The sequence below is a fragment of the Lactuca sativa genome, chromosome 5, assembly GCF_002870075.4.
Source record: "Lactuca sativa cultivar Salinas chromosome 5, Lsat_Salinas_v11, whole genome shotgun sequence".
Classification (NCBI taxonomy): domain Eukaryota; kingdom Viridiplantae; phylum Streptophyta; class Magnoliopsida; order Asterales; family Asteraceae; genus Lactuca; species Lactuca sativa.
In genome coordinates, this window is record NC_056627.2 from 360,507,034 (window position 1) to 360,518,705 (window position 11,672).

The 11,672-nt window shown below is 35.3% G+C and overlaps 1 protein-coding gene across 1 annotated transcript; it reads right to left on the reverse strand.

Moving 5' to 3' along the window:
* Positions 1 to 4,797: 4,797 nt before the first annotated feature.
* Positions 4,798 to 5,388, reverse strand: LOC111902497 (transcriptional regulator SUPERMAN). The gene has a single exon (XM_023898322.1). The coding sequence runs from the start codon at positions 5,386 to 5,388 to the stop codon at positions 4,798 to 4,800; it is 591 nt and encodes a 196-aa protein (XP_023754090.1).
* Between the last annotated feature and the right edge of the window lie 6,284 nt (positions 5,389 to 11,672).

An 11,672-nucleotide genomic window follows, 5' to 3' on the forward strand; every position in this document is an offset into this window, starting at 1 on the left:
TTTGTAGCAGTCAAGAGATATTGGAGCATTCAACAACTGGATGTTAACAATGCATTCTTGCACAAAGATCTTAATAAGGAGGTGTATATGAAGCTTCCACAAGGTTTTGCAAAGGAAGGAGAAACTAGATTTTGCAGATTGAGGAAGTCGTACAATTTGAAGAAAGCTTTAAGGAAGTGGTATCAAAACTTCACCAATGCTCTCCTTGAACTTGGTTTTAGTCAATCCAAGGTTGACCATTCACTTTTTTTCATCATAGACATAAAGGTTTTGTTGTTACACTTATTATTTTGATGATGTCATCATTATAGATGACAATACACACACACACACATACAAGACACCAAACAAGAACTTGATAAACATTTTAGCATCAAAGACCATGGTGAGCTAAAATACTTTTTTGAAATTGAGGTTGCTTGTACTTCCGAATGCTTGGTTTTGAGTCAAAGAAAATATATCTTAGACATTCTCGCTAACTGTGGATTGGAAGGGTGTCGTCCAAGTTCTTTTCCTATTGAACATAAATTGAAGTTAACCAAAGGTGAAGATGAACCTCAGGTGGATGCTATCCAATACCGCCAAATAGTCGGTCGATTACTTTATTTACAAGCCACCAAGCTCGACATTGCTTACACCATAAACATCTTAAGCCAAATTGTTGCTAACCCCAGACAATCTCATCTAAATGTTGCACATAGCATATTGCGTTATCTTAAAAATACTTTAGGGTAAGGGATCCTTTTCCCTCAAGAAGGTGGATGCGTTTTTACAACCTATTGTGATTTTGATTGGTTAGGTTCTCCTCTCACCAAGAAATCTAGGAAATCTAGAACATGTTACTTGCTTTTGCTGGGAAATGCTCCAATATCTTGGAAAACAAAGAAGTGGTATGTTGTGTCCCGGTTTTCAGCGGAGGCGGGGTATAGATCCATGGCTTCTACAGTTAGTGAAGTTTTATGTGTACGTTGGCTTCTGAAAGAGTTAGATGTGAATGTGACTAGTCCGACTTCGTTATTTTGCGACAATTAAATTGCCAGCCATATTGCCACCAATCCAATTTTTCATGAACAGACAAAACATGTAGAAATTGACTGTTATTTTCTTCAAGAACGGGTTTATTCTCAGCAAAGGGTTAGGAACTCAACAACTCAATTTGTTCTTGGCAAGTTGGGCGTTAAGAACCTAGATGTTCCAACTTGAAGGGGAGTATTGAAATATGCATTCTTGTTGCTTCTTTGCTTAGCTGTTATCTTCCTATTATTTAGGAATTTCCTTCTTATCTTTTATTTGCTATTTATATAGCCTTTATGTAATTCGGTTTTTGAGAGAAATAAAAACATAATCTTTTCTTCCTACGTTAATTTTATCACTCTTTGTGATGCTTGGTTATTCTACACTAGGTGTAAAACTCGTATATTACACGGATTGATAAAAAAAATATATTAAAATATAAACAATAACTATTTTTTAAAATAAAATTTTGAAATAAGAAATGAAGAAAACATATTAATTACAATTTAGTGTAATATTTATTACATTTGATACTTAACATATATAAGTATATGTATTATGTGACTTTTTTATTTTAAAAATTGAAAAAAAAAACCATAAATTGACATGTGGATATTATTTATTTAAAAATTATCACAAAATGATAAGTGTCAAAACTCATTAGAGATTGACATGTGACAAAATTATCTTCATTTATTATAGTAGATTATTGATGCCACACTCCCACACACGACAATCTTTATTTGGTTTATTCATTTAGATATATACAATGCGTTTCTTCATATATATATATATATATATATATATATATATATATATATATATATATATATATATATATATATATATATATATATATATATATATATATATATATATATATATATATATATATATATATATATATATATATAGGAGAGGGTTCAATTGAGAAAAAAAAAGTTGAGAATGGGAGAATCATTCTCAGCCAATCATTTCTTTTTGCCGCAAAAGCCTCCAACGTACCGGCGTAAATGGGAAATGAATGCACATGTGTTTTCCAGCATAACATATTTCCTTAAACTATGCTAATCATTACCTTAATATATACAAAAACATAGTTTTTTTCGTTTTTTTTTTTAATTTTTATAAGCTATTTTTATCAAAAAATGATTTTAAATATACCAAAATTCATGATTTTTTATTCTCTACAAATAAATATCCATATTGATATAGTTTTAAGATAAAGTAAAAAATTTATTTTTTTATATTTTCAGCTATCGTTATTCATAAATGAATAACAATGCATCAGGTTTTATTACAGTACATTCGTTATTCACTTATGAATAAAAAGTATGGTTTTTTTTTTTACAATTTAAGTATCAATCATATATTAATATAGCATATAATAAACATAGTATATTCATATTTTAATATTGGACGATGAATTCACTTGTGAATATTAACATAGTATATTCACTTGTGAATATTAGATGATATATTCACTTATGAGTATTAAATAATATTTCATATGTGAATATTACATAGTATTACATGATATATCACATGTGAATATTACAGAGTATATTCACTTGTGAATATTAGATGATATATTCACTTATGAATATTACACAGTATATTCACATATGAATATTACAATGTATATTCACTTATGAATATTGAAGGTATTTTGACAAATATATATAATTTTTATATGTTATTCACATATGAATAACATACAGACTTGCATATTTGTTTTGTGTTTTTAATAATCATATACTGATTCAGATGAGAAAACATATTCATATGTGAATATAACGTGGTAATTTAGTTTATGCATTTCATCAAACAGTTGGAGTGCAAACAAGTTAACTATTTTAAAAATGTTAAAAACATCAAGTTATCAATTCCAAATCATCATATACTTCCGATTTCGACTTCAGATGCGACATCCTATCTCTGATTGATTTCTCAATTTGATTTTGATTTCCGAAAATCCGATTGGGAACCTGTGATTACCGATTCTAAGTCCCTCAATGTCGACTGTGACTGCGAGTCCAGAACTCCGATTCCAATTTCATGAACAGCGAAGAAATTCCGGTTTAGTTGAAGAAATCTGGATGATTATTGAAGGTTGGAGGAAAAATTTTGATGATAAACGCACAGTTATCGAATTCTCTATAGTTACGTATTTGAGATTGAAGGTTATTACGATATTTACAAGTTTGTCACCGTGTCTTTTATGCTTAGATTAAATGAGTGGCTGAGAATGATTCCTCCATTGTCAACCTTTTTTATTTTCTAAATTGAACCCACCTCTCTCTCTCTCTCTCTCTCTCTCTCTCTCTCTCTATATATATATATATATATATATATATATATATATATATATATATATATATATATATATATATATATATATATAATTCATATCATTTTCTTTTGATTCTATGAAATTGTTATATATGTATTTTATTTTTATTTACAATCGTGCGAGAGAATGATTACATTTGGGTAATTTCACCCATATATATGCATAGTGCTATCGGAGCACACTACACATCTTGACCACTTTTGACCCTTTTTGTTGGGTTTTTATTTAATGAAACCATATATCCTTTGGTCATAACCAGAAGTCTTAGAATAACTTATTACTGAACAATATAGAACTTTTTGTTGCACATTCCCTATAGTATTAATATTACACTTTTTTTGGCTCACTTATGCATCATCAACATGTATTTTACATTTAATTAGGTAATTGTTTCTATTATGATATTAAATTCCTGATTGTCATAAAGAACTTATACTTGTCTCATATTCAATTGTTCTAACTTTTTTTTGCCGTTCCAAAAAAAGAAATAACATTGTTCCAACTGTTACATTATATACTAGTTAGATACACAGAGCTTTGCACATGTACATTCACAATTACTACAACAAAACCGAATTTCATATACAACCACTTCCTTTTGTCTAAATTAGCGACATTTGCCTTAATTAGCGACGGAGACCATATATACACATACATATACATTCACATACATATACAGATAAACATACACACACATAACAATAAGTAGAATATATATACACATAACAGTAAGTACTATAGCCGTGTATAAAATGTGAAGAAAAATAAACTTTTATAGTTTATAATTAATCCATGTATGGACGCGGTGGTTCGAAAACTTAACTCTGAAAACTTACAGAATGTAAAGATATAATTTAAGCATAGAAATGTCATGTCATGATAATAAGAACAGACAAATAATTACTAAATCTACCCTTTATATAGCATGTTGGTGAATTAGCTACGGGTGCATAGTCAACAAACGGGGAAACAATAATTTCTCTCCTCGTTCGTGGTATAATTTCTCTAATCTTTGTTATACGAAATATGAAAATGACATAGTTTATATTATATAATGTACTTAATAGAAAACATTTCTAAATTAAATATTGTAACATAAGTTCAATAACTTAAACCTAAAAATTAATATTTTCCATTAGTTGCCATGGCTACCAAACAGAAGGATATTGTAAACCAGACACATATATATATATATATATATATATATATATATATATATATATATATATATATATATATATATATATATATATATATATATATATATATATATATATATATATATATATATATATATATATATATGATCAAGAACGACAAGAAGAAAAACATCATAAAAATAAACCCTAGAAGATTGATCATAACCTTAATATATATAACTAATAATTGATGAGCATGAATGAACACTAAACGTTCATGCCATAAACGGATCATGATCGTCCTAGTCGAAGTTCCAAATCCAAATCCATCTCAATATTTCCATCTGTAAGCAAACCCATCTCCATTTCAACCCTGAAACTCTCTCTCTTCTTCAAAACCGTACTTCCATTTTCTTGATCCCATGAATTACCACTAAGCCCTCCATGAGCATTTGCAACAAACCCCTCCATGTTCACATTCTTTCTCACATCTCCAAGAGAGTTACTATCTGAGTGTGGTAAGAATGTGAACATCCCTTGCTTGTCTTCTTTGTCTACGATTGAAGATTGTGAAGAAAGAGAGAAAAGAGAAGAATGGAAGGTCTTGTAGGGTAAGCACTGCAACCACGACGGTTGTGATGAAAAACTAGGGTTAGGGTTTGGGTTTGGGTGCTGATCAAGAGAGGGTGAAGAGAGTCTCAATCGAGCTCTGTCCCTTCTGTGAACATTCATGTGACCACCAAGAGCTTGTGCAGATTTGTACTCTTTTTTGCAAAAGTTACACATAAAGTTTCTTTGACGCCATGAAACTCCATCATATCCATAATCGTTGTCAAAGAGTAAGGTGTTACTTTCCCATTTGCTTTTAAACTTGTGATCCATTTGACACTAGAGAAGATACTTGCGGTGGTTATGAGAGAGAGCACTGTTTGAAAAATTAGACATGTAATGAAAAGGAGTATATGCATTATTTATGGTGAAGAGGTAGAGAAAGTTAGGTTGATGTAGGGGTGTAACTAAATATACCCAAAAACGGATTCTTCCGGGGTGTTTCGATATGCATTTTGAAAATAGTTATTATACGTTTTTTCACAGTGAGTTGATAATTAATCAGATAAATTAATAATCATATAACGAGTTAATTAAAGCTAGACAAGGAATACATTAAATCGAGAGAAAGTTGTTAGTAGTATATATATTTGTTTGAGTTAATAAATTAGTAGTTAAGTGGTATCAATTTAAACAAACTGACGAACTAACCGCCATGTGTACTAGCTAGTGATGTAAACCACTTTTATGTTTTTGGTCTTATTATTTCTACTAAAGTGATAGTTTAGTATAAATGTCTAGCACAAGAAATCAATCGTCAACAGGTAACAACTTTCCTCTCAAAATGGTTTCTTTCAACGCTCTATGTTTGATCTTCTAGAAACAAAAAAAACCAATGAACTAGATCAATCGTTGATGATGTCGGTCACCATGTGAGCAACATAGTGATGGATGTTATTATCAGTTGATGCGAGCTATACCGACAACCACAATGAACTGCAAACTATTAGTCAATATTGTATAGGTTGTGGCCGATGTGACAAGTGTGGGAGGACGCATGAGGAGAGTTGTCGTGAGAATGGAGGAGGCTGCTTCAATTGCGGTCAGACTGGACACTTCAACAGAGATTGCATGCGGGGAGCACTGATATGCTTCCACTGCAATCAGACGGGCCACAAGAAGGTCGATTGTCCGAGGTTGTCTGGTGGAGCGGCGAGGGCACCTGCTCCAACTACATTGTGGATTACTGACAAACACGAGGGCAAAGCGGAGGCTCCTATGGTGAGGAGTCGAACGTTCCAGTTGACGGCCGAGGAGGTCCGAGCAGCACCAGATGTGGTCACTGGTATGTTCCTATTTATTCTTTTACTGCTTTCATTATTTATGCTCATGCTTGTTGTGTTTGTGATTAGGGATGTTCGTAGTCAATGGTATACACGTTCTTGTTCTTTTCGATTCGGGTGCTACCCGATCGTTTATGTCTCTTGCTCTTAGCAAGAAGTTTGATATTGACCCGGGGGCACTGGATTTTCCTCTAGAGGTAGAGATCGTCGATGACCACACTGTGAGTGCTTTGAGGGTTCATGGGGGTTGTGTATTGGAGATGTTTCAGGTTCATGGGGATTTTCCTCTAGCATACATCCCCATGAATGGTCAACTAATCACAATCCGACATGCAGTAGCTTCTAGAACATTCATCCGTGACATACAACATATAATCATTATCAACATATATGATCGAGCACCATGAGCCATAGTGGAGCATCATGATGCACATGTGGCGCATCATGAACACTAGTAGCCCAACATCCATCATGGTGGCACAACATGGTGTATGCCTTGAGCATCACTAACTTATGAGAATCCCCAAACAATCTTAAGCATTATAGAGGAATTCATAGCATACGTTACTCGTTAGGGATAACATGGTAGATCAAGGAATCAAAATGGCGAATCTTGCATGATGATGGCCCATCTTGTGCAAGGATGACACAATATCCTTCAAGCTTGGCACAACTTCCTTCTAAGTGGCACAACTTCCTTCCAAGGTGGCACAAGATCCTCCAAGTTGGTGCAACTTTTTCCGCTTTGGCACAACATCTACCAGAGTCGTGCAACATGGTCCAAAGCGGCACAACATGCATGAAAATGGTGCAACATGCTTGTTTATTGGTGCAACATGCTTGCCACTTAGCCCAACACTTAATCAAACGGTGTGACTATGCATCAAGTTGCTCAATTCCACTCCCAAGTGCTTCAAACCTCTTCTACCTTCTACATATCCCTTTTAGACGGTTCGTTCCTTTGGAACTTGATTCATTCCTTTTTCAGATGATTCATTCCCTTCTCAGATGATCCATTCCTTTGTTACATGCTCCATAAACCCTAAGTGCTTCTTTGAGTTCTAAGTGATTCATTAAACTCAAATGCTCCATGAGAATGCTCCAAGTGCTCAAGTCAATTTTAACATTTATGTTGTTCATACTTGGGTCATGGATATGAAGATTGTGGATGGTGTGCCTATCGTTTGGGAGTTCCCCGATGTGTTTCCTAAGGATTTGTCGAGAGTGCCTCCCGAGAGGAAGGTGGACTTTCATATTATTCTGGTTCTGGGTGCGGCTCCGATAGTTAAGGCAACGTATCATCTAGCACCTCCAGAGCTGCAGAAGTTGTCTACACCAACATGAGCTGTTAAACAAGGGATTTATTAGTCCAAGCAGTTCACCAATGGGAGAACCCATCCTGTTTATGAAGAATAAGGACGGTTCACACAAGAAGTGTATCTATTATTTAGAGCTAAACAAGCTAATGGTGAAGAACCATTATCCATTTCCTAGAATTGACGGTTTGTTTGATAAGCTCCATGGTGCATCTTGGTTCTCCAAGACTGATTTGAGGTCAGGTTATCATCAGATGAGGGCCAGGGATGAGGATGTGCAGAAGACGACTTTCAGAACTCATTATGATCATTACGAGTTTGTAGTGATGTCATTTGGGCTCACCAACATGCTGGCAGTGTTCATGGATCTCATAAACTGGGTGTACAGGTCGATGTTGGATCGATCAATGATTGTATTTATTGAAGATATATTGGTCTATTCTAATACCAAGGAGTAGCATGAGGAACCTTAGAGAGAGGTTCTTCGGACCTTGAGGAGGGGGAGACTTTTTTTTGAAGTTCTCCAAATGTAAGTTTTAGTTGTGTGAGGTGTAGTTCTTGGGTCACCTCGTCAACTATGATGGTATATTGGTCGATCCAGCCAGGATCGATGCAATGATGCAGTGGGAGATTATGAGGTATCCATTTAATATTCAGAGTTTTTTTGGGTTAACGGGATATTACTGGAGATACATTCGGGATTTCTCCAAGATTGTTGTTCCTTTGACCCGATTGACGAAGAAAAACATCACTTTTCAGTGGGGGTCTGATCAACATGCTACCTTTGAGATTTTGAGGCAAATATTGTGTGAAGCTCTGATACTGACCCTCATCGAGGGCGTGGAAGATTTGTTGGTTTATTGTGATCCGTGGATTATGGTTTTAGATGCATTACTTATGTAGAGAGGCATGTAATTACTTATGCTTTGAGGCAGTTAAAGCATCATGAGGAAAAATATCCTACTCGTGATCTTGAGTTGAGGGATACGATTTTCTCCCTCAAGATTCGTTGGCATTACTTGTATGGGTTCCAATTCACCATCTTCACGGATCACAAGAGTTTGAAATATCTGATGGATCAGGCGGACCTGAATATAAGGCATCACATATGGTTAAATATGGTGAAGGATTACAACTGCGAGATTCTGTATCATCCTGGGAAGGCCAACGTAGTGGTTGATGCCTTGAGCCATAAGGAGACGAGTACTCATATCAGAGACCTATGCTTGAAGATGATTGTTGCTTCACCATTAGTGGATTTGATTAAGGAAGCGCAGATTAAGGGGTTGAAGGAAGAAAATTGGAAGAAAGAAAAGATCAGGGGCCATATTCCTTCATTTGTCATAGATTGTCATGGTTAGTTGAATCAGTGCAGCAGGGTATGGTTCCTATTTATGGTGAGGTTAGGCAGACATTATTGGAGTAAAATCCAACTGATCTTCTCAATAAAATCTTTCTTCACTTCCTCAGGAGCTTGAGACTTGGAAGATCTTGTAATGAACTTCTGGAGCACTTTTGTGTGAACTAGGTGTTTCTGCTTAACTCTGAAGAATCCTTCTTTCCAGTTTCTTTTATTCTGAAAAAATATCCAAGCTCAAGTTCATTGATAGGGCCTATACGAAGATCTTCAACTCCATCCAAATCATAGTTGATAGGAGAAATAAATTTCTGTGTTTTGAACAGGGATGCAAGCTCTATATCATTTTTCCCAAAGTCATCAGCATAATATCTAAGATAACTTGGAGTTGTTTGAAATGCACTCATGTTCATATCAGTGGTTTGCTTTTGTTGTAAATACATTGCAATGACAAGAATGTCATTCGAATTGATTGTTGGAAAGTCATCATCTGGGATCTTAATCTTCTAGGGAGTGTTTCATATAATGTGATAAGAGTGAAGTTGACATTCTAGTCCGAATTTGTTGAGGACCTTCATCCCACAACCTTTCATGTAGACGATTTTCCTTCTAGACCAATACTCCTTGATATGTAATGCATTTGTAGGCGATTCCCCTTTCTAGCTGAATTTGAATAGACAGCTCATCGGATAAATGAAGAGGATTAAAGTTCTTGTAAAAGTTTTTGTGAAAAGAGATCGGAAGGTAAAGCTGCTCAAAATCAGAAGTTAGAAGAGCATAGCTCACAAAGGGCACATAATGGAAGTCATAAATACAAAATTCTAGGAAGTATGAAGATACTTTCTTGAATAAATCTATCCATCTATTCTTGAGACCAGCCCTCAGCTTGGTCAAACAACTTCATTGGGATGATCTTTTCAACTTTTATCCCTTTGCCTTTATCTTTCATAAGAGCTCATAGAGTTGATATGTTGATAATCAATTGGGCAGTAGGAGACACTATCACTTAAGAAATTGGAATGACCAATTGTGAAGTAGGCAATCCATCATCAGTCTATATATGAGTGCCTTCATCAATTAAAGAGATAAATGGAGGAGGTATTGGAAATGACTTTGTTTGGGTGGCTTGAAAAGCATCAATTTTGAGTTGTGTTTTAACCTTGGCAACTTGAATGCTTCTATTCACAGAGTCAACAAGAGTGGATGGCCAGGTTAACCATCCTCCTTTCTCTTCTTCGGTTATGAACTTTTTAAAGGGAGGATGCTCTTCTTCCGTTGTAGCAATGTGTTTCTCTTCTTCATTTGTGACATCCTTCATGATGTCACCATCCTCGGAAGTTTCATCATGAATTTTGAACTCATTTGTCCAATTCCAACGACCATTTGTTCTTTCTCTCCCTATTGCATCAGAGGGGCCCATCCTTCGGTGCAAGAAACACTTACTCCTTTAGTTCACCAAATTTTTAGAAGACTTTATGAAACATTAAATTTACAATATTTGTGAGATTATCTATAACATCCCTAAAAATACAAGTAAAATTTTGTTTTTAAATTCATTCCATTCTTAAGAAACTAATATCAAAATGTTCGAAAGAGTCATATTGTAACATGTTGTCTAAGTACAAATCCCAAAATCACTAAGCATGGAAAAACATAGAGTGATGCAGTGCGATCAGGTCGAACCCTTCCCCTTCGAACTGGAACGACATGAAATAGAAACTGAAAAATGTAAGCATAAAGTTTAGTGAGTTCCCCCGAAATACCACATACTAACAAATATACTGCCAAGCATATCTGTGTGCCAGCCTGCCCTTTCGGTCTATTTCAATCGGATACTGCTAAGCATATCTGGGTGCTTGCCTACCCCTTCTGTCTATCTCAACTAGATACTATCAAGCATATATGGGTTCTTGCAATCCCCTTCGGTGTATTTCACCCCTACTACTACCACATAATATCATAACAGAAATCACAGAGTCATCAAGAAAATACAGGCATAGCTGACAATTATCACAAAGACAATCATCAAACTATAACATAAACTAGTGGGTCGGCCTTGGTGCCTTCGACTCACGGCTACTACGAAGGAAGACTAGCCTCAGACTGTGGGTATCAAATCGCACTCAGCGGATGACTCATGAACTCCTCTCCTTATCATACAAGCATAAAACCCTAATTAGAAATTAGGTCTCATTCTAACCTGAAGGTCCAAAACCCTAATTCTTGACTTAAGGCAAAATGTCTCCTTTACCTTCACCTTATTGGGCCTCCTTTCCTCCAATGCCTAAATCCACAAAACCCAAAAAGGCATGTAAGCCTACTATTAGGCCTCTAAGGCCCAATATGGCCCAAGAACCCCAAACATGGCCTTAGGCCCAAAAATGACTTGCTACAATTAGGTGGGCCCAAGGTGCAACTTACTGAAGTCCAAAGCCTAACACCAAACGAGACCAAAAGTCTTCTAGGTCCACTAACTGCGTATGCACAACATACATGGCTTGTACCCCCAGTGTATGTTGTTTTTGACCAGGGGTTGAGGCGTTGACCCAATACATGCAACGTACACTGGAGTACGTATGGCGTACTGGTCTGCCAACCCAT

Excerpts from the sequence above, each read along its gene's own strand:
- LOC111902497 (XM_023898322.1), bottom strand. The coding sequence starts at position 5,388 with ATGGATCACAAGTTTAAAAGCAAATGGGAAAGTAACACCTTACTCTTT.